This window comes from Rhinolophus sinicus, linkage group LG01, assembly GCF_036562045.2.
Source record: "Rhinolophus sinicus isolate RSC01 linkage group LG01, ASM3656204v1, whole genome shotgun sequence".
Taxonomy (NCBI): domain Eukaryota; kingdom Metazoa; phylum Chordata; class Mammalia; order Chiroptera; family Rhinolophidae; genus Rhinolophus; species Rhinolophus sinicus.
In genome coordinates this window covers 208,927,754-208,950,508 of record NC_133751.1, presented here as the reverse complement: position 1 = coordinate 208,950,508, position 22,755 = coordinate 208,927,754, and the positions used below count along the sequence as shown (strand labels likewise).

The following is a 22,755-nucleotide window of genomic DNA, read 5'->3' as shown; positions in this document are numbered from 1 at the left end:
GGGGGGCCTAATATCCACACGAGGTCTGAGCGAGCGTGCAGGCATGTGAGTGAGAGTCTTGCTGCCACTGTGTGGTGGGCGCCCATGAGAAGGCCCAGGCTGGGGACTGGGGGAAGCCTCTAGAAGCTGCTCCGTCAGTCTTCAGCCGACAGCTGGGAAACGGGATCTTGGTCCCACAACCGCAGGGAACTGAACCCCGCTGCACCCGCACTGTGAGTGAGCCCACAAGGGGATTCTTCCCAGACTCAGGTGAGGACTGGCCCAGCCCACCCGGAGGTGAGACCTGGGAGAGAAGCGAGCTGCTGTGCTGGACTTCCGGAGGGCAGGACCGGGAACTTGCAAACGGGTTCTGTCATCACCTGTGATGAAGCAGGAATGCACCACATTTGGGCTGCTGTGGGTCTGCAGACACGAGGAGACTTCAGACTTGGGGGCAGGCTCTTCCTGGACCCCACCCAGCACTTAGGAGAAAGACAGGGGTGGGCAGGTCTGGAGGTGGGGAGTCCCCTCAGCACAGGTTTCCTTAAGCCCCCAGGGCACAGGTGCAGACCCCTGCAGCTAGGGGCAGCCAGGGGCGCAGGGAGGGGTCCCAGCACAGCCATCAGCATTCTCTGAACAGTGTGACACCACTGTCACGCTTACCACTGTAACACTCCCCTACCCCCTAGACGTGCCAGAACGTGGCAGAGGGTGGGCAGAAGGGATGGCGCCAGGACGTGGGCAGTAGAGGAAAGGGGAGAGCAAATAACCTACAATAAAGGGCAAAACGGGTTGTGAGGAAGCATTAAAAGCAGCAGGTGTCCTGTCAGAGACCAAAGAAAAGCAGAGCCTACACGTCATCGCAAAGCTTGCAAGTGGGATGAATTCCCCTGGAAAAGGCAACGATTCTGAGATGGATGATGGTGGAAACAGGGCAGAAGGGCCGGACCAGGGGTGGGCACGACCACACCAGGTGAAGTGGGTTCAGGATGGACAGTGTTTAACGGCGGCCTCTGGACCCGGAAAAGCTAGAGCAGCCGAGAAACTGAATTCTGAGGAGCATGTCATAGAAATCTGTAAGTCACAGACCCTTAGGAATAAAGGACATGTTGCCAAGAAAATCACAGTGGGCAAATTCAGCTCATCAGTCTGAGCTTTGATAAAGTCAGGTGGAACGTTTGAATAACGTATTTGTAAAGGTTGATTTAATAGGCGTGTTTTCAAATGTGCAACCTGCAAACAGAAAACTTTATTTTCAAATGTATATGGAATAGATACATGTGAATGTATGTGTAAAATGGGACACAGCACTGCCCAGCCTCCCCTGGTCTCTCAGACCCCCACGCCAGCCAGGCACCTGGGCCCTGAGACTGACCCCACCCCCTAGCTCCCCTGGCTGCTGCGGTCAGAGGTCGTTGAAACAGAATTGCTGGTCATCTCACAATTCTTTTCTAGGCTGAGCTCTTCTGAGCGTTTTCTGCAGCCCTGCCTCTGCCCTGCCCTCCCCTGCAGGGCCAGCCCTCTCTTTGGTGGCTTATCTGGGGTTCCCTCCTCACAAGACACTTGGAGAGCGGTGGCTTGCATGCAGCTCGTGGCACTTGTGGGGCTGAGAGACCGTGTCCTGCCCCCTGTCCTGCTCAGTCCCCTCTGCTGCCCCCGTCAGCCTCATCTTTCCAGCACGGGCCCCTGACTCCCCGACACCTGGGTGTGTCCACCTCTGAAGGACCAGGGCTCCTCTATGACCCCAAGGTCCTCAAAGCATCGGCTTTCACTTGTGGGCCTGGGATGGGGCCCAGGGTTCGCCGTGAGCAGTGAGGGGGAGGCCTGGGCCAGACCACATCCATCCAGGCCTGGCTCCCCTCTCGGGGCCCAGATTTCTCACCTAAAAACTGTGGACCCCGAGCCCACCTTCACAGCAAAGAGCTCACATGTGTCGACATTTACCTGAGTTCATCCTGTGTAACCTTCCATGTGTGAGTGACATGGAATAAAACACAGAGCTACAGCAGCAGAGGTGTGACCCCACAGAAAAGTCCAAGGCCAGGCCAGTGTCACCCTATGCCTGCCAGTGTGGCTACAGAAAGGATGGACCTGGGAGGCCGGGGGTCTGATCCTGCTTCTGCACTTGCTGGCCCTGCCACGCATGCCAAGTCCCTCTCTGGGCAGGACTCAGTTTCCCCAATCTATAAAATAAGGGCTGGGACCACCTCAAAGACAGCTGTGCCAGGATGGCCTTGATGAGTTCTGTGGGGACCCAGTGTCCCTCAAGGCCGCCTGCAGGGACCTGAAACCTCCCCTCCCACCTCCCTGCCCTGGGCTGTCCCGGAGCCCCACCCCGCTGTACACCCACCTGGAGCCGCCGCTTCTGGCCTGCCACCTGCACACTCGCCAGGGGCTCCGTCTCCAGCCTCCGGAGCGCCACCCCGGGCAGGGTCCGCACAGCCTGGGTGCTGCCTGCCTGGCTTTCCGCCTGGCGCCAGCCTGTGGGGCAAGCAGGGTGGCTCATCTGGCTGCGGAGGTCTGAGGGCTGCCACACGGGTGGGGGTGGGGGTGTGTGTGTGTCATCCCCTCCTGTCTCACAGGCCAGGAAACAGGCCCGGGGGCGAGGTCTAAGTGACTGACACCTAGATGACGGGGGCTGCAGAGGCTACTCCTGCCTCAGAGCTCAAGGTCCCAGGGGCTGGGGCGTCAGGGGTCCCAGTCCTCTGCCTGGACTCCAGACCCCGCCCCCTTCTCTTCTGCAAGCCTTCCTTCCAGGTATTCAGGCCCTGGGCTGGTACCCTGAGTGACCAGCTAATGGGGGAAGGGAGACAGAAATGCAGTAGGGGTGGCCATCCAGGCTGGTGGCCTCTCTGAGGTGACAGGGGCAGACACTTGATGTGCAGACAGGTTTTGTGACTGTCTGGGGAAGAGGGCTCCAACGGGGGGTGGGGGGACACAGCCAGTGCAAGGGCCTGGGGTGGGGACAGCAGGAGGCTGGTGTGGCGGGAGAGGCTGGGGCCCCCTCGGTCGGGCCTCTCAGGTCTCTGGACTTGACTCCCTTGTAATGGGGAAGCATTGCCGAGAAGCCCCTCGCCCACCCGGCCCAGGGGGGCTGCTGGTTTGGGTGTTGCCTGTGGCCCAAGCCTGTGTGGTTCCCAGGACTGCACACTGGCGGTCAGGAGCTGGCGCTCTGGGGCCCCCGGGGAAGTGGCGGTGCCCAGGCATGGGTTGGGGAGGGAGGTCACCTCACCTTCCTCCGCCTGGGCCAGCGCCCTCTGTAGCTGCCCCTCGCGGCTCTGGGCCCTGGTGAGCTCGCGCTCCACCTCACTCAGCCGGCTGCTCAGGCTTGCCACCTGGAAGCACCAGTTGTCCTGGCAGAAGGACCAAAGGTAGCCCAGGGCAAGTGGAGGGCTGAGGCATCAAGCTAGAGACGGCGGGGTCTGGTGGGGCAGCCTGCAGACATGCAGGACACAGCAGAGGGGCCGCTGAGCTGACCTACAGGCCCTGAGGAGGGCGTGGAGGGGCTGGGTCCGAGCGCCCAGGTTTGGGGTATGGACATAGAGCAGGGCAGTAGGCCCGCAGCGGCCCATAGCCTGTGGGGTCAGGGCGATCTGCAGGGACTGTCCCCTGGCCGGCCCTGGGGCTGAGTGATGTTGGGCGTACCTACCCCCTGGGGCTGGCTTTGGCTGGAGGGTGGGCCTGAGGTGAACACTGTCCGTGGAGTACCCCAGGCCAGGGCTGGGTGACTGTCAGTCTCTCCCCATAGCCCGTCCCACCTGGCATGTCGGGAGGGGACACCTGGCCGCTGGCAGGCAACTCTAGGGGAGCCCTGGGGTGGCCGGATGGGGAGCAGCTGCTGGGGAGCCTTGTCCCAGTGTGAGTGGTCACTGGGGACACTCTGCAGGTGACCTGGCCAGCCCCTGGGGACAGGTCTTCAGGGGACAGGCATGGGATAGTGGGCCCCAGTGGGCATCCCAGCAGGGCCTGGCTCCAGCGGCTCTGCCGCTCGGTCTGCAGGAAGCGGGTCACCCAAGGCCATTTGGGGCAGTCGGGCTTTGAAGGACTGTGGTATTTATCACACCTAACAAAGGACGGTCTGCACACTGAGGGGCCCAGTGACCAGCAGGCCCCGCCAGGGTGGACAGGTGGACAGCACGCTGAGTGGGGCTCTTCCCTGGCTCCTGGAGCCCCTCTTACCCGCTCCCGCTGAGCGTCCCGAAGCTTCTGCACAAAGTCCCTCAGGGCGCTGTGCACTGAGGCCACGTCCACCTCTGGGCCGTGGTGTCCAGGTGTAGGCAAGGGCCATCGGAGTGGTGAGCAGGGCCTGGCAGGCGGACTGGCACTCTGCCGCCCAGAGTGACCCAAGGAGCCATCCAAGCCTGCAGGACAGTGATGGCTGATGGGATGTGGTGAGGACTCTGTGACACATGCAGGCCCCCTGGCCTCCTCTTTCTCTGCTGTCCCCACCCACAGAGAGCTCATTGCATGGAGTGTGAGGCCCAGGGAGGGGTGGGTGGCAGAGCTGGGACAGGACCTCCCTGAAGCCACTGAGGACACTGACCTTTGGTAGGGGAGCCAGGCTGCTCAGGGGACGTAGAGGGGCTCTGTCCTGGGAACCCCAGCTCACAGTGGAGCATGGAGCAGAGCTGGCCCAGCTGGCCCTCTGCACCCTGCCTGGCACCCTCCGCCCAAGCCAGCTCCTGCTCCAGGCTGTGGACCCGGCCACAGGCCTCGTCCAAGCGAGCCTGGAGGCTGTCAGCCACGCCGCTGGCCTGCTGCAGCTTCCTGGTGGCAGCGAGCAGCTTGGCACGGAGGGTGTGCTCAGCTTCCCGGCACACGCGGAGGCTCTCCTGCAACTGCTTCTCGCGGGCCTCACCTCCAGCCTCCACCTCTGCCAGCTTCCACTGCAGCCACAGGACCTGTGGGAAGCCATGGGGGCTCAGGAGGCTCTCACCCCAGACCCACCTGCCTCTGCGGACTTGCCCCGGCCTCTTGCCTCAGCGCCTTCTTGGCATGTCACAACTGGGGGGAACTAGGACCTGCCTCCCAGCCCAGGTTTGGCAGTGGGGGCACCTGAGCCCAGATAGGGAAGGGCACCTAGCCCCAGGGGGCCTGTCCTGGCAGGCTCATGGATACCGGGCTGGACAGGGCCATGCCCACAGACTGCCCACTCCTGCGGCCTGCCGGGGGCCCACCACTGGCCAGCCACATGCTTGTCTGCCATGCTCACGGCCTGTGGTAGCTGAGGCTGGGTCAGTGTCATCTAGTGACCGGGGCTAGGGAGCCTGACACCCAACCACACGCTTCCAAGTGGGTAACACCACAGACAAGTGTAATGTCGTCCACCATGCCACAGCCCTTCCCCCAGCACAAGGCACACGTGGGCTGAGATGGGCCAGCGGGGCGCTGGGTAGTGTTCTCCCGCCTCCCTTGGCCGGGACCACCCTTGCTTCCTTCTTGCTTCATTGCAGCCCCGTGGCAGCTGCCTGTCCCCATGGCTCCGCTGCTGGACCGCCCTCCCCTCTCTTCTCTTGCAGCTCAGCCCAGGCGCAGCGGGCCCTCCCTGACCCGGCTAACCCTGTCACTCCCAATTGGGTCCCCATGCCTGCTGCTGCAGACCCTGGTCACAGCACTCCCCTCACAAGAGGTGGCCTCTAAATACTTGTGACTGAATGGGGGAATAAACAGGACTCCACCACCCTTAGGGAAGTGCACAGGTTGGGGGAGGAGGCGGCCAGGCCCCAGCTGCAGGCAGCAGAGCCCCTGCCAGACCGTAAACCCTAGGGTACCAGGCCTGGCACAAGGCAGGCCGGCCTCGTGTCACCTCCCTCCCTGGGTGGCCGCAGTATAAGGACCCCATTCACAGATGGAGGTGATGCCTGTGAGGTCACCCAGGGGTCACATGGGCTGTGGGAGGTGGACCCATGTTTTCTGGGAATGGCGGGTGCGTGATACAGCCAGTCTATGCATGACTGTGGGTCTGAACCAGGGGGCCCCACGCAAGCTGAGGCCCAGGGAGGCCTTCTCAGGCTGTGTATGGGGGGTCCGAGGCTACCAGGCCACGTATAGCACAGCCCTGCAGCAAACCGAACCCGAGGGGTGGGGCTGGGGTTGAACAGAGGGTCTTTCAAATGGGCTTGGGGGCTGTGAGCGCAGGTATGGAGGGAGGTGGGCTGCAGGCGTGTGCCCGAGGCGTGGGACACACGAGTGCAGGCATGGCATAGGCCTGAGCAGAGTCCTGAGGCTCTCGGAGAATTGGTCATTTTGCCCCTGTCCCTCCCCGCCAACCGGTCCCCAGGCTCAGAACTCTATTCACCTGGGTGGGACTCTGTCTTTTACTAAAACACGAGCACCCTGGGAAATGCAGGGGAGGGTTGTCAATGCAGCTGGATGAATTCGGTCAGAGTCCTCTCCCTTACCCTGGCCGCATGGGCTGGGAAGTGGGAGAGCAGACAGACCCACAGTGCATGCGGGCGAGAGCCAGGCCCAGAAAGAGGCCAGCCTGATGGGACGTGGTGAGGACTCTGTGACACCTGCAGGCACCCTGCTCGGGCCCCCTCCAGGACCACCAGCTTCTGCTCCGCTGTCTCCCAAGGCCCTGGTAGCCCTGGCTCTCTTCCTGCCCCTCCAGGGCCCCTCAGCCCTCCTACCTCTTCCTGGGCAGCCTCCCTGGCGGCCTGCGCCTCAGCCACCTGCCTCTGCAGCTCCAGGCCTTCCTGTTGGCTCTGCTGTGCGTCCTGGGAGCCCCGGGCCTGCAACTGGCCCAGCTCCCAGCTTTTCCTCTGGTTCTCGGCCTCCAGCGCCTTCACCTGGGGGTGTGGGGGTGGCACTATGGGGTCACCTGGGCCCCCATGCTGTGGGGGGAAGGGCTCTGCCTCTCTTGCCTCTCCTGCCTCTGCTCACAATCGTGGGAGGAAGCTTCCCTTCCAGGCGGCTCACCTCGTTCGGGGAGGCTCAGGCCAAGTCCAGCTCTGGGCTGGGGTCTGTGAGGCCCTCAGAGCTTCTCCCTCAGCCACTCCACACACCTGGCGCCTCCTCTCTGGGCCCAGGACACTACCGTGTTTCCTCAAAATTACAACCGGGTCTTATATTAAGGTTTGCTCCAAAACACGAATTAGGGCTTATGTTCAGGTGATGTCACCCTGAAAATTCATGCTAGGGCTTATTTTCCAGTTAGGTCTTATTTTCGGGGAAACACAGTAGAGCTCGGACCAGCACCAGCTGGGTGCCCCTGGGTCAGAGCAGGGCTGGGGGTGGGGTGACCCCAATTAGGAAGTGTGGGCTCTGGGCTCAGGGACCCAGTCCTACCACTTGGCCTCTATGCCTCAGCGTCTTCATCTGGAAAGGAAGGTCCTAGAACTTTCCTCACAGAGTCATGAGATTAAATGACCCTGCAAAATGCCTGGGGGTCATTAAATGACCCCCAACCAGCTTGTCTGAAGAAGTTTGACAAAGTGACTGCAAGGCTGTGACAGGCCCTTTCCTGCCGGCTGGAAGCCCAGTGAATTCAGGCAGGTAAAGGCCGAGACGTGGGAAGCCCACAGAGGAAGCAGCACCCACCTGCTCACCTGGTCCCTGAGGCAGCCATGCCAAGAGGAAGCCCAGGCCACTCAGGGACGCAGGCGGTGCCCCAGCTGACAGCCAGCATCAGCCACGGGACCTGTGAGTGGGCCTCCACATGAGACCGGCCCCGCCACCAGACCCCGCAGTGGAGTCCTCTGGGAGCTGTGTTGTGGGGCAGAGCCAAGCTGCCCCTCCATGCCCAGCGGGACCCCTGAGTGTCAGAGTGTTGTTTGAAGGTATTAGGTTCAAGGCTTGCCATTGGCGCTTCTACAGGGCAGACCCTACCAGGATCCTGGGAGTTTGAGCAGAGCCCTTTTGCTGGGGGCTCCAAAGACCTGAGCAGTCCGGGGTGGGACTCTGCAGCCCCAGGGTGTCCAGGGAGTTGGAGGAGCTGGGGCCCAGGGCGGGTGTGGACATCTCCATGGAGGGGCAGGGCTCACCTGTCTGGAGAGCTCCTGGAGCTCGCAGCGGGCGTCCACCCGGGCCTGCTCCGTGTCCCGCAGGCTGGCCCGCAGCTTGCTGGCCTCTTTCTGGGCCGCTGCTCGGGCCCCCTCCAGGACCACCAGCTTCTGCTCCTTCTCTTCCTTGGACCGCTGAAGCCTGAGCAGAGCGCCACAGGCTGAGGCTCTGACATGCCACGTGGTCACCGTGCAGGCCACCAAGCAAGCTGCCCACCTCACTCTAGCAAGTAGCTCCCAACAGCGTCCCAAAGCCCAGCCTCCCTGGGGCCTGAGCGCCCAGCTGGCCTGGCACCTCTCCCCGTCTCCAGCCTCTCACCACCACTCCCCTCCCTCCAGCCACACTCCCAGACCCAATGTCCAGGGCCAGCCTGGCACCTCTGCTGTCCCCCTACAAGGACCGCAGTCCTGGCCTGGTTGTCCCTCCCACAGGGGCACCTCCTGGACCCCTGAGCAGGCCCCTCAGCCGCCCTCTGCTCTCCAGCCCTTGGCTATCTCCTGCTGGCCTCTTGGGGCCTGTCTTGCCTGCTGGATGGGAACTCCCTGGGGGTAGGAACAGGTCTGTGTCCTGCTTCCCCTCATGGCCGACAACAGAGACCCTTTGGATGGGCAGCTGACACCGTGACACTGCTGCGCCACCATCACCTGGCCCAGCTCAGTAGGACACCCCCTGTCGACCGCTTTGCCCTGGGTCCTCCCCACGTCCTGGGGAGCTCCCCCACAGCCACTCCACACCTGGCCTTCTCCTGCTCAGCGCTGCGGATGGCAGCCCGCAGCTCTGTGTTGGAACGCTGCAGCACGTCCTTCTCACGGGCCTCGTCGCCCAGCGCCTGGCGGGCCTCCAGGGCCTCCCTGCGCAGCCTGGCCAGCCCGTCCTGGGCCTCGTCCAGCTGTGCCCGCAGCCTCTCAGCCTGGGGGAGGAGCGTGCAGTCTAGGGGCCAGCTGAAGCCACAGGCAGGGGTTGGGGTCAGGGGCTATGGGCTGGGGCGGGCAGGGACTGCCAGCAGGGACGGTCACGGGCAGCACATGGCCTCAGGCGCTGGTCTGGCAATGCTGGTGTCCCCCAGCCCTGGGTCCCCAAGTGCTTGGAAGAGAAGCCGCCAGCCCAGCCTTGCCACACTGTGGTCATCTCCCCGACTGCCAGAGACTGCAGGGTGGCTCTCAAGGGCCAGTCCCAGAGCCCAGGCAGGTGGACCCCAGGGCACTGGCTACTCCTTGGCGGGGCTTGCAGGGGACATGGCTCTTCCCACAAGTCTGTACTGTCCTCCTGTCCAGGTCCAGCTGCCACTGCCTGGTGGCCCTCGCCACCTATGCCTACTCCTCTCCTTCAATAATGGTGTGGCACCCAGGGCCGCTGTCTTCCCTGGTGTGGGCAGCAGTACCCATGGCCCAGGCTGCTGACCCCTGCACAGTTATGGGCCTTGTGTCCCTGCTGGGACTGGAGGCAGTGGTTAGGGTGGGTCTCTGGGTGGCCCTGGAATCCTCCGGCAGCACCAGGGCTCCCATGGGCCAGGCTGTCCAACTGCTCGGGCCAGAGGGTCTTGCCATCATACGCGTGCTGCGTGGAGCACTCCACAGAAGCGTGGGCCTCCGAAGCCCGAGGGGTGTGCCAGTGGAGGCCACGGTGGGAAGGTCCTGGGTCACGTGGAGCCCCGTGCTCACATCCAGCCTGCATCTCTGCTAGCCGACCCAGCCGACCCCAGGCTGGGCGGGGAGAGCGGCTGCAGGGAGGTCCTCATGCCCCCAGATCTGCTCCGGGCCCAGGTGGGGACACCCACCTCGCTGGAGCCAGGACCCGTGTCCTCCCCTACCCCAGGGCCCTACACTGGGGCTTCCCGGACTCTGATGTCATGCCCTGTGAGGCAGAGATGAGCCCTGGCTGAAGTGTGCCTGGGTGTCAGGGGCCCTACTCATCCTGGGACACAGGTGCCTCGAGGCCCCTGGGGGGAGCGTCTGGAGGACGGTGCAGACCCGGGCAGGGGCAGCCCAGCCCTCAGAGCCCAGGCTATGGGAGGGGGCTTGCTGGGGCTCGGGCAGGGTCCCTGGTTTGGCGGACTGTGGCCCTGACAGCCACTCTGGAGAAGGTTCCATTCCAACTCGCAGGTCCCTGAGGAGGAGGCAGAGGAAGCCAGCAGGGGCACGCCAGGGAGGGGGAGCCCCAGGGACTCAGCGGTGTCAAAGCACCGCGTTGCCAAGCGCAAACCCCACTTTGCTGGCTGCTTCAGTGGGACATTGTCCAGGCCCCTGGCCGGCCTGGCTCCCGCTTCTTCCCGCTGTTATTGTTGTTCTGTTTTTGGGAAGGGCCTTCGCCCCCCTCCACTCCCCTCCCACCCCCCACATGTGGGAGCCACAAGCAAGCAGAGCATTTTCCGCTGAGCTCAGCAGAAATCCTCCCAGAAGGTCAAGGACCAGCGAAAGGGCCTATCCATCATAAAAGAAACTGTTTTCATTCCCCAGGCCGAGGAGATGAAAACAAGCAAAACAAATGCGGCAGGGCCCCTCCCCCGTGCCCCCACCCGCCTCTCTCTGCCTCCCGAGAACAACCATCCCTTTTACAGGAATTTTACAGCCAAATCGCTTAATGTGATTATAATAATTATTTCTTTACTAGAAATTGTATAAACAGCCTCTTTTGAAATCTCCTGCAGGGAGGCAGCTGAGAGCTCTGCAGGGAGGAGGGCGGGTGGGGGGAAGCGGGGGAGTGTTGAGGGGCCATGGCCCATTTGTGGCACGTTAATGTGTGTGCTTGGTGTGAATATGTATGTATGTGTGTGCAGCATTGTGAGCCTGTGGGCTGTGCATCTGCACACGCGTGCACTTTGTGGTGTCCATGTGTTTACATGTATGTGTGCTGTGTTCACATGAGTGCATGTGTGTGTGCACTGTCACTGTGTGTGCATGTGTGCATGGGGGTGTGTGGTCTCCATGTGCGCAGGTACATGTGTGCATGAGTGTGTGGGCTGTGCACGCACACACACATGTGTGGACCTCAGCAGGGCTGCAAGAGGCCTGGACGTTCCTCCAGTGTAAAGGCTGTGAAAACGTTATGGTTTCCATGGCGACTCTGGCCAGGCTGGCGCCTGGGAGGGCTCTTCCACGCTTCTCTGGGATTGTTTCTCTTGCCCCACTCACCCCTCAGGCTCCCCGGCCCCCACTCCCTTTTTGGGGGCCCCCCTCCCTCCTGGGGGTCCCTCTCCGAGAACCTGAACTTCTACTGAGACCCAGATTTCTTCCTTCACCCACCAGAACGAACGTGCCCCGTCTCCTGGCTCCTTCCCTGCTGCCCCCAGTTTTAAAATCTCATTCTGCTTCTCCGTGTGGTCGCTGACCGGGCCTGACTTTGAAATCTGTTGAAAGGAGACCTTTCTCTTTGGGGGCCAAAGTAAACAGCCTGTCATGTTAAATCATGCTCTCTTCCTCTCCTCCAGTGCAGCCTGCCCTGGGGGTGCTGGGGGAGGGGAGCCCCTCTCCTCATTCTGCCGCTGCTGGGGGTGGGGGGCCTGGTGCATGAGCGTGGGGTCAGTGTCTGCCTGCCAGCCTTGGCACACTGCCCGGGGTGCATGAGGCTGCCTGCCCTCTGCGGGCTCCACCTGGGCACCGGCAGATCCTCCCCCCAGCACAAGTCTCTGTGCCCTCCTGCCCTTCCCTCTCCCAGGCGTCCTGTTGCTGTCAAACCTGCCTCAGGAACACCTCCCCAGGCGGCCTGCTTGCTCAGCCCCAGCCCGTCCTAGCTGGGGCCTCTCCTGCTCCCCCGCACAACACTATCCCCCACCCCAAGACACCATCACATGGCTCTTGGGGCCCCTGTGTCAGGCACTCGCGTGACTGTCCTGCACTCCTCCTGCCCCTCCACCCCACGCACCCCCAGGGGGGCCTCATCCCACGCCCAGTCCGATGGAGGGTGGCATGCTCGCCTGGGGTCTTTTCACGGCCTGTGGACGGATGGGTCTCTGGGCTGAGGGTCCAGCTTCTTCCTCCCCACCCCCCAGCTCACACCTGCCTCACAGGAAGGCCTTCTTCCCCCCATCCTAGCGCCCCCATCTCTCCCCCTCTCCTGCCCCCATCCCCTGCCCTGCCCCCCTCACCTCTCCACCCATGTTGCTCTGCTCTGCTGCCATCTCCCGGAGACTCTCACTCAAAGCCGCGGCCTTTCTCTGATGGGCGGAGATGGCGTCTTCAAACTGGGCCTGCAGGGCCTTCAGCTCAGCAGCCATAGCGCTGACCGTGGCCTGGGGGGCAGTAAGCGCTGAGGCATCAACGGCCTGGCGCTCTGCTGAGGCCCAGGCAGCCACACAGTGTCCTGGGACTACACAGGCAGCTCGCTCGCCGCACGAAGCAGGTGGGCGTCGGAGCTGGCCTGGGGCTCTAGGGCAGGGTTCTCGGGCTGACCACAGCTAATGCCACCACGCCAGGTCCCAAGGAGACATGGTGCTGAAGGGTGGGCCCAGAGGCCCCAGAGGGGCGCTCTCGGTGGGCAGGGGCTGACTTTGTGCCCCCTGTCCCCTTGTGCCTTTCCTTTGGGGTCCCCAGGCTGCCAGGCCAGGTCAGGGTTCTCAAGTGTTCGACCCCTTTCCTGCCTAAGCCATTGCTATCGGGTCCGCTCTGTTGAGTGTGAGGGGCCAAGAATGACCATTTGGCAAACAAGAGAGGCCCTCCCCTCCAGGGATGTGGGGCTTGGGTGAGGGCTGGCCTTCACAGCAGGAGCTTGGGGCTGAGCCTCTGGTCTCAAGGGCTTGCCGGGCTTGGGAGGGGCGCCCATGTCCTGTGGCCCCACAGCCCGGGGCACTCACTGCCCCTCCCAAAGAAGGCACCTCTGGGCCCCCGCCCATCCGTGTAGGGTGTAGGGCGAGACCCCAGCTCAGAAGACACTGCAGCGGCAGGGGAAGGAGACGGCTGTGTCTGAGGAACAGCCCTGTCCTCAGGTCCAGGTGACCACAGGAGCCCCTCAGTCAGCCTGGCCCTCGGCTCCCAGGACTTTCAGACAGGCAGGTGGGAGTAGGGGACGCCCAGGGTCCCTGCCAGCTCTGTAGTGTCTGTGTCCCCCGCACGGCCACACTCAGGTGACTCAGACATTCATCAGGACTCAGCTCGGCCCAAATCTGGTTCCTGCGGTAGCAGCACCCAGGCGCTTTCTCCAGCGCTCACCAGCCATGGCGCACTTGGAGGGCCGGGGTCAGGCCGTGCTCCAAACCATCCTTGTCCAAGGACAGGCCACCACCTGCTCACCCTAGGGCCGGCCCATTTTCCTACCAGGACATAGGGTAGCCTGAGCATTTCCTTAGCAGGCTTCACGCTCCCGGGAGCCGCGTGCACACGCTCTCTGGGAGACAGGCTCTGCTCCGCCACAGGGCTCGCAGGCTGCTGTGCAGGGCAGTGGCGGCCTGGGGCTCTCAGGCCCTGCGCCTGCTCCTGGTGGTGGACTTCCTCTGCCTCCGCCCTGCTGTCCCTCTCCGCTGACAGGCGTTTGGACAGCCAGGTCTGCTGTGACCCCAGGACGGCTCTGTGCCGCTGCCGTGGGTGCTCGGTGTGGCCGGGCTGGGCCGCGCCTGTGAGAACCGTGGGCTGCAGGGCTCAGGCCGGGCCCCTGCTCTGGCCAGGGAGGCTTGCTCTTACGTCACCCACACTGGTGTTCCTTGGCTGGCGTTTCTCCCCTACCTCCCCTCTCGGTGGGTTGTAGTTTCCATTTTCTGAGCTGAGGTGGCCAGAAAAACACTTCATAGGCTCCCTGAAGAGCCTGTTCACTGGCAGGCCACCCCAGCCCAGAGGGAGACGCAGCCAGTGCGAGGGGCAACCCCAGCTTTCGTGGTCCCTGCTGCTGGGGAGGGCTGAGTTAGCAGCTCGGGGGTGGTGTCAGACGAAGGAGGACACAACCCCATGGGGCTCCCCCACACCGAGAGGGCGCTTTGGCAAGGGGCTCTCGTGCAAGGCTTTCCCAGGTGCTCCACTTTTCCAGAGTGACTGGAAGCCAGGCTGCTTGTGAGGCAGGAGGGTGGACAAACACCCTGGCACCAACACCTCACTGCACCCCCTTTCCCATCCCGCAGGTCAGCGAAAACGGGGGGCCTTCCCAAACCAGGAGGCCTCTCGGGCCCCCTGCTGCCTGCTCATGCCCCTGCAGCCCACAGGGATGGCCCACTCCTGAAGCCAGTTCTGGGCCTGGCTGTGCAGTTGGCGACCTGTGCTCTCATTGAGGCGCTCGTTTACCACCAGTGGACCACCTGACCTATGCCCTTGGGGCTGGGGCACACCAGGGACCAGGGTGGGCAAGGATCTCCTGGGTGAAAAGCGAAAGGTGACCAGGGCTGGAGGGACAAAGTCAGGCACAGAGGAGGCGGTGCTGGCCCAGCCAGGCTGATGTGCCCCCAGGGAGCTGACCCCTGGCCGGGGCTGCTTCCTGTGTCTGCTCAGGGCCAGCCCCCAGGGCAGCGGTCCTGACCCCAGCTGCAAACAGCTCCCTGAGCTCTCTCCATCTGCGTCCTATACCTTGCTCGGGCCACTTCCTCCCGTGAGTGGCCCTTACCTCTGCATCACCACCTTCATAAATGGGCCAAGGCCACCCTGCCAGCGACAGCACCGTGGGGTGGGGGTACAGGGCCCAAGTTGCCGCCCCCACTGCCCAGAGCCCTAGATGCTACTGCCTGCCCTGCCCTGGACATGGGCTCCTGAAGAGGCGTCAGGGGCCCCAGGTGACCCAGGCTGGCTGCCTGCAGCTGCCTCCGGCCTCACTGCCCATCAGTGGCTGCCTCTCTTGGGGCTCTGTGAGTGGGACCCCTGGGTGTCCTTCCGGGTGAGTGGTGAGGGTTTGCCTCAGGTAGATGCTGGCCTCCCTGCTTTGCTTTCTCCCTTGGAAGGGACCAGCGAGTCGACCCCAAGAGGCCTGGTGCATGTTTCCCGCCGTTATCCTTAGCGCACAAACAGGAAGGCTGGGGGCTGGTGGGGTTGGGGATCACAGGCCTGGGCTCGGTGTCTGCTGCTGGCTGGGGGCAGCCCAGGCCCTGCGCTCTCTGGCCTCTGCCCCGCCCAAGGCTTGGTGGCGTCCTTGCAGTCCCTGGCCTGCCGGAGGAGCAGGGACGGCTCCCTCAGCTGCCCCACCAGCTTTGGCTTGCTCAGCCTTTCCTTCCCATCAACACAGTGTCCCCTCCCAGCAGAAGACCTGGAGACGCCCAAGGGAAACTGAGGCTCGGGAGGCCAGGATGGAGGGGGATGTGTCCCTGGGACCTGGCCGGAAGAGGTGTGTGTAGGATATGGCAGCACCCACTGGCAGTGCCAGGCGCCCAGGCAGGTGCCCGGTGTGCGGCGGACAGGGCACTCGGCTCACCTCTGCTTGCTCCTGCTGGCGGCGGGCCTCCTGCTGCACCTGCTCCAGCTCCTGCGCGGCCCTGGAGAGCTCGTCCTGCAGCAGGCTCCTCTCCGCTGCTTTCAGAGACAGGGCCTGGCGGGACAGTGGGGGACTGGCTGCTGAAGACCCCGGCAGGACGCAGTGTGTCCCTGGCTATATGTCCCTGCTCTGGGAAAGGGCAGCACCCCAGAAGCTGCCACATCCCGAGGGGAGCGTATGGGGGGGCCCAGTCGCCCCTCCCAACATGGTCCAGCCTCTGTACCTGTGTTCACGCAGCTGCCCCACTGGGTGCCCTACACCTTCCCCACTGTACACCTGTCCAATACTTGCTCCTTCCAAGGCCACCTCCTTCCCGGGGCCCCCCAACCCCTCCAGGCAACACTGCCTATGGAGCACACAGTGGGAACCACTAATGGTCCTGAACCGCCGAAAATGCCCTGTGCCACTAAGGGCGAGGGCTGCCTGTGAGCACCCAGACACCGCATTTTGCCCGCCGGCCCCAAGGGCTTTGGGAGGTGGAAGGAAGCTGACAATGACCATTAAAGTCACAAGTATGTGTGCTCCCGACACCCAGGCTCACGGGGAAGGCAGCCCAGAGAGATGCGTGTACACATGTGGGACAACCTTCTTGGGTCATCGATTATTGTTCATAATGTTGTTTGTAACAGCAAGAAAGCTGGAAACAACCCAGATGTCCACTGATGGGGCCAACAAAACAATGGTGATTCAAGCAACCGCGGACTTCATGCAGCTGTGAAAAAGAATAACGAAGCCCTGAACACACCGATGTGGAAAGACCTCCACGATACGTCGATGCTGAGACAAGGAAGGCTGGGAAACTGCCTGTACTTTTCAGACTTCCTGTTATAAAGGTGGGGTAACTATATACATTTCTGTTTGCTCTTCTATGCACAGCAATCTTGGGAGGATGTTTCATAAGGTCTGGTTTTTTTGTCCTGGGTCCTGGGAGGAGCCGCTAAACCCCTGGAATTCCCCAAGTGAGCAATGCCTTTGTTATTTTTGGGCCCTGGACCACACCTGAGTTTACTCTAACTGGCGACTCAGGGCCACCTGACATAGTCTGGGGGAGGGGTAGGAGGGCACTACGCCCCACCAGACACAAGATTAGAGCACGGGGCTATGGGCCACTGAGATTTCCCAGCCTCAGGGAGGAGGTGGGGACTGATTTCCATCATGTGGCCAGTGACTCCGGCAGCCACACCCATGTGAGCAGCCCCAGTGAAAACCCTGGAGCTCTTGAGTGGTGAGCTCACTGGTGTGCAGAGGCCCACAGGCCGATTCCAAGGGGAGAGACCTTGTCCCATTGTCTCTTCACTGGGCTGGTCTTCACTTGCGCCGTTTAGAGTTCTTGAGTTCTGTGAGTCCTAGCTCCTGGGTTCTGGTGAATTGTTGAACCCGAGGGGTTCAGCACAGAACTTCGTGCCATCCCCAGATATCCTTTCCCTCTCTACCTGACAGCCTCTCGTTCTTCCCTTAAGGTCCCTCCTCTCTTTCAGGAAGCAGAATAGTGGATAGAGCCATGAGCACGGACCCAGAGCCCAGTAGGTGTGCTGTGCAACTCTGGGCAAGGTGGTTACCATCTCTGAACCTTACCTCTCTCCCCAGTAAAATGGGGCTAATAAGAGCAGGTACTTCAGAGTGGTGTGAGAATCACACTGGAAATGCAGGGAGTCTGGCAACAAACCTTGGTTACTCCTGCTACTCGCCTACGATTTGTGCTTTGTACCAACATCTGAGAGTTCTATCACACTGTGTGATGACACATGTGAACGCATTTACTTGTCTGTCCCATTCAGCGAAGAGTGACTGCTACACAGTGTCACAGTGGACTGGACTCAGAGGGTAGCTTTTACATGCCCGGTGTCTGAACCCCGATAGCCTGTGGGTTGGTCAGGTGAGTGGCCGATGCCTGGATACATTGATGGGTGACTGGCAGACTGATCAGGTGGGTGGATGGATGGGTGGTCAGACACATGGACAAATGGGGGATGTGAATGGACAGCTGAGTGTGTGGACAGAGGGAAGGCTATTTAAGTGAATGGACAGATGGGTGGTCAAGTGAGTGGATGGATAGACATGTGGGTGGGTGGCTGGGTGCATGGATAGTCGGATGGATGTTTAAGCAAACTGATGGATGGATCGATGGTCAGCTGTGTGCATAGACAATTGAGTATGTGGACAAATGGCCCTGTATGTGGGTGGACAGCCAGGTATGTGGATAGAAGAAGGGGTATTCAAGTGAATGAATGCATGACAGACAACTAATGGAGAAACAGTCAAGTGCATGGATGGATGGATGGATGGATGGACGGACGGACGAACGGATGGATGGGTGGGGGTAGGTGGGTGACGTAGGACTGCTGTGGAGGACCAACACGACAAGAGCAGTGCCCTGAAGCTGCCCCACACGGCCCTCTTGCTGGGTCAGAGGTGACACGGTGAGGTGGGTGTGAGGACCCACTGCCGCACAGTCCCCTCACCTGGTGCAATTCATGCTTCAGGCTCTGAATCTCCTCCTTCAGAACCTCCTTCTCAGCTGCACATTTTGCCACCAGCTCCTTCTCCTGTTCCAACTGGCGTGAGGCCACCTCCTTCTCCTCTGTCAGAGACAGGCTCAGGGTCTCCTGGGCCGAGGCAGAGGGACAGGCTGTGAGGACTGCACAGGCCAGGACACATGAGACCAGCACATGCCTATGGGTCTGCGTGAGATCTAGTTCAGGGGATGCCAGGGCAGGACAGGTCCCCGGGAATTGTCTAGTCTAGCTGCTGCATGCCCTTTGTCTCACACACAGTGACCCTGAAGCAAGCCCTGCCTCCATCGTCCCACATTTAACTAGCAGTTTACAGAGCTTTCCTGAGCCTCCATAGCGCACAAACACCACGGACATGGTGTGTGAAGACATGGCAAACACGGCACACAGGAGCCTGTGGCCGGTGGGATGGCTCAGATGGGTGACGAAGCTCCCTCCAGCTGCGGCTCCGTGAGGGAGAGGACCTGGCCCACATGCTCAGGCCCCAGGACCCCAACTGCCCCTTTGAACTCTGCCCCAGCCTCAGTGTGGCCTGGGGACCTCCGCCTCCTGGCTGGCCTCCTAGGACCCCTCCCCGCAAGGGTCTGCTATTCTTTGGGTCATGGCAGTCTCCTGGGAGGGACCAAGCAGCAGGTGTCCCCAGGGAAGCAGACCTTCTCCCTCTGGAGCCGGGCCAGGTCCTCGCGGTGGGCCAGTGCCTGGCTCGCCAGGGCCAGCTGTGTGTCCCTCTCCTGCTGTGCCACCTGCCACTGGAGCTGCCCCACGTCCCACTGCAGCTTCGTCTCCTGGACCTCCCAGGTGCTCTTCAGCTGCTCCATTTCCACTGTGAAGTGACAGGTGCATCAGGGACTAGCTGCCAGGTCCCCATACCGTGGAGCCCCCTGTGGCCCTTGAAAGCTCCCTGTAGAGTGATGGCTGCATGGAGTGACAGCAGCCTAATCTGAGGAGGCTGCCCCAGCTGGCAGGGATGGAACCCCACTGCGGTGTGTGTCCTGAACCCCCACCCAGTACTGACCATGGTCAGGCCCAGGGGCTGGGCAGGAGCACGGGCAGGGCATGGGGGCAGGGGCCACCAGGCTGGCCCTGTGGCCACACCCATCTCTGAGCCTCGGGCCAGGGCTGGAAGCAGGCCACGCAAGGGCCCACACCTCACAGAAAGTGGTGGCAGGACCCATTCAGACACATAAGCTCCAGGCCCATGTTCGTGCCCCTCCTGGGCGCTGGGAGTGGCAGCAGCACATTGGGACTGAGCTCCAATGAAGGGGCCCTTCTGGGTGCTGAGGGGCAGGAGGAGCGGAGGGAGCTGCTGCGAGCACCTTGCAGGGCCTGCCGAGCAAGCCGGGCGCTCTGGGCCTCTCCCGCTAGCTGTTCCCGCTGCTCTTGCAGCTGCTCTGCCAGCTGCTGGGCCTCAAACAGGCTTCTCTCCAGCGAGTCCCGCTCGGCCCTGCAGAGATGCATCAGACAGTGGCGAGTCACCCTGGTGATCCTGCCGACAGGGGACGAGGGACAGCCAGGGCCTATTTGCTAGATGGCAGAACAGTGCCCGCAAGGCTGCGCTGGTAAATCAGAGGGTAACAGGACATCTCATTCATCTGATATCTTGAACAACAAATCGAACACTACACAAAAAAGTTTCAGATGGATTAAAAGCTAAATGCAAAAAACAACAGCTAAACAACTTGGAACTATACAAATAGTAGAAAAAACACAGACGGGTATTTTATAACCATCTTATGCAAAACACAAAAGCTGGAAGACAGAAATAAAGAGGCTCACAGATCTGAGCACAAGTAAAGAGAGAGAGGGGGCGCCTTTACGCAGACACGGTTCCACAAACCAACTTAACAGGCAAGGGACAGACTTGGAGGAAAAGATCTGCACTAAATATACAAAGGTCAATGCCTGCCGTATGCAGAGAGCTCCACCAAGCAATGACAGAAAGTCTGCTGATCTGACAGAAAAATGACTGTTATTCACAAAATACCTCCCAAATGGTGAATAAACATACAACCCTTGCTCAACCTCGCTGGTATTCAAGGAGATTCAAATCACAGCCACGAGGCATTATTGATCATGTGTTAGATTACCCGAAGATTAAAATAATGGTAATATTCAGTGTTGGTCAGGGTGTGAGGGCCGATTCCTGGGGGACAGGGAGGGGGGAGACTTTCAAAACTTAAAGTGTGCCTATCTTTGAGCCTGCAGTTCCACTTCTAGGTGTCAGTACTTTGGAAACACACATGAACATGTGCAAAGACGCTCACTGTGGCTTTTTCTACGGTGTGAATTGGACTTGGCTTCAACGCTGATGGACTGCAGAATGTTTTACGAATTATAGTTCATTTGTCAGTTGTAACGAGGATGAGGAAACTCTTCCCTATTCTCTTGTCACAGAGGGAGCTGCTCCGAGAAGCAGCAGCAGAACCACACACAGAGTGACTCCTGTCTTGCACGAGATGGGAGTGCTCAGAAAACACCCGAATGGCACACAGCAGCTGGCAGTAGCATCCATTTCTGGAGAGGGTGATGAAGCACTTGAGTTTCCCACCGCCAGTCCATCAGCCATCAACCAGCTGGTGAGCACGTGTTAACTGTTGCTATGCCCTGCTGTGCTGGGTGACAGACGGTGAGAAAAACAACCAACCAAACAACACACAGGCACACCATGAATACCACAGGAACAGGAACACACCAACAGCTAATGCACAGCCCCACTAGTCAGTGGGTGGGGAAGCCGTGGGTCCTGGGGCCTTGCCCAGTCTTGCTCGGGCCCCTGCACCACTGTCACCTTCGTCGGGAGTTGGGCATGTCTACCCCTCCTGGGGCTCTCCCATGTCTGCAGGCCCAGAAACGTGCTGGTCCCCCTTCCTGCCCCTATGCTCGTCAGCACCCACGTGTCCCCCCTTCCTGCGTCAGCACTCCCTCTGCCTGGACTGCTCTTCCCAGCTCTGCTTGTGGACAAGCCTCCTCCTGATGCACCAGGTGCCCTCCTCGTCTCAGGTGCCCTCCTCGTCTCAGGTGCCCTCCAGGTCTCCAGGTGTCCTCCGGCAGACGTGGCTCCTGCTGCTGAGTCTGCACCCAGAGGCCTGGGAACCCGAGGGCGTGTCCCGTCTCTCCCTCCACAGGAGCCAAGGACACCTAGGCCTCCTGGGCAGAGGCCTGGCACGGCCAGCAAGGGTGCATGGAGGGGTGTGGTGGGACCCCAGTCCATCTCGCTGGCTGAAGAGCGTGCCGGTGTTCCCAGAGCTCAGCCTTGTGAGGGCTGGGGTGGGGTTGGAGGATGGCAAGCCCGGGGCCCCCCACATCAGGCCAACCATGGGAGGTTTCATCAGAATGAGGAGCTGGAGCAGGACTCCTCACAGCGCATGGTCGTCAGCGTGCCCTGGGAGCTCATTGAAACTGTGGAGGCCAGACCCTCTGGCCCAATCGAACCAGCCAGATGAATACACACTGTGTGTGCCAGGCAGATGTGGTTTCAGGACATGTTCTGTCACCAGAAGCTCAAACTGGTCATCCTGAAATGCTGCCTAGCAGGTGTGTGACTCTGCCTGGGGGCTGCAGGGCCCGCGGCCCAGAGGGCAGGACCCGGTCCCTGAAGCCTCTGACCAGGGCCTGTGATCCAGGCAGCAAACGTTGGCAGGAGGAAAGCGGCCTCTAATCTCTGCTCTCCTGAGCACCCGTAGGGCCTGGGAGGTAGCCATGGGCCGGGGCCTGGGACCCCTCTGCTCCTGCCAACACAGCAGCCTGCGTCAGGCTTTCGTTCTGATTTCTGTGCAAGCTTTCACTTAGAGAAGTTTGTGAAGATGATCTGGGATGCCAAGGTTTCTCATGACCCCCCGATTCTGGAATTCCAGGAGGAAATCTTTTTAACAAAAATACTTAAGATGTTCCTGAGAACAGCCCCAAGGTCCAGAAAGCCATCAACTTTTGGATTTCCACTGAGGCCATGGGATGAGCTCAGCTCACCAGGCAACACCCTACAGGGTACCCCCTGGTGCTGTCCAAACTGCCCATTCCACGCTTCCAGAAGTGGACCCCACGGTCTTTGGTGCCCACCGTGTCCCTGCTCTCAGCCTCATGGTTCCCTAGGGCTGACACCACCCCCGACTCCAGGGACAGGCATGTGACCCCAGCCTGCCAACCTCAGCCCTGCGACTCCCAGGATTGGCTCAGGGATGTCACGTGGCTTGAGATGGCCAATAGCAACAGTTCTTGGGGCTTGTGGAGAGAAGGGCACTCTGTGTCTGCTACAGAGGGAAGCCTGAAGTGGCCACAGGCCATCTTACCGCCTCTCACCCTGAGCCTGCACGAGAACAAAACCCCTTCAGGGTCGAGCAGCACTGAGCGGGGAGGGGCAGGATCCTGAGGGCACTGTGGGAGTGCCTGGATCTAGCCTTGTCTGAAGCTATGGGGACCCTGGACTTCCCAGATCCATGAGCAAGACATCCCAGGTCGTTCTGCTCCTTGCCACCTGGTCAGTGCAGCCACCTCTTAGGAAGGCCCTCCCAGAGCTCTCACTGTACTCGCCTCTTCTGAAGAGGTGTGGGCTCCTCTCTCACAGCCTCTCTCCCAGGTAGACACACTTGCCTGCCCTGCAGGTGCTGAGTGAGTACCTGGCCCCTGCTACACTGCAGGTTCTCTGAGGGCGACGCCATCAGACACGCCCTGCCCGTAGGCCCCGGGTACCTGAGATCAGCTGCCTCCTCAGCCATGAGCTGGCCCTGCCTCTCCAGAGCCTCCTGCTTGGCCAGCAGCTGGGCCCGCTGCTCAGACAAAGCCTCCTTCTCTTGCAGGGCCCTCTGAAGAGTGTCCATCTGGGCCTCCCGGTCCTCCAGGCTCTGGGCCAGGTGTTCCTCCAGGGCCTGCTTCTCGCATGTGACCT

General features: G+C 61.2%; 1 protein-coding gene across 1 annotated transcript in view; it reads right to left on the bottom strand.

Moving 5' to 3' along the window:
• CROCC2 (ciliary rootlet coiled-coil, rootletin family member 2) overlaps positions 1–22,755 on the bottom strand; it is a 67,829-nt gene that overhangs the window by 12,604 nt on the left and 32,470 nt on the right. Inside the window, exons 16-28 of the mRNA XM_074316305.1 lie at positions 22,560–22,753; positions 19,190–19,317; positions 18,527–18,696; positions 17,823–17,966; positions 15,301–15,414; positions 12,068–12,211; positions 8,718–8,893; positions 7,965–8,124; positions 6,612–6,770; positions 4,523–4,880; positions 4,159–4,340; positions 3,212–3,332; positions 2,330–2,460 (exon numbers count right to left, since the gene is read on the bottom strand). Of these exons, the coding sequence (XP_074172406.1) occupies positions 2,330–2,460; positions 3,212–3,332; positions 4,159–4,340; positions 4,523–4,880; positions 6,612–6,770; positions 7,965–8,124; positions 8,718–8,893; positions 12,068–12,211; positions 15,301–15,414; positions 17,823–17,966; positions 18,527–18,696; positions 19,190–19,317; positions 22,560–22,753 (2,181 nt within the window). The remainder of the gene's footprint in view (positions 1–2,329; positions 2,461–3,211; positions 3,333–4,158; positions 4,341–4,522; positions 4,881–6,611; positions 6,771–7,964; positions 8,125–8,717; positions 8,894–12,067; positions 12,212–15,300; positions 15,415–17,822; positions 17,967–18,526; positions 18,697–19,189; positions 19,318–22,559; positions 22,754–22,755) is intronic.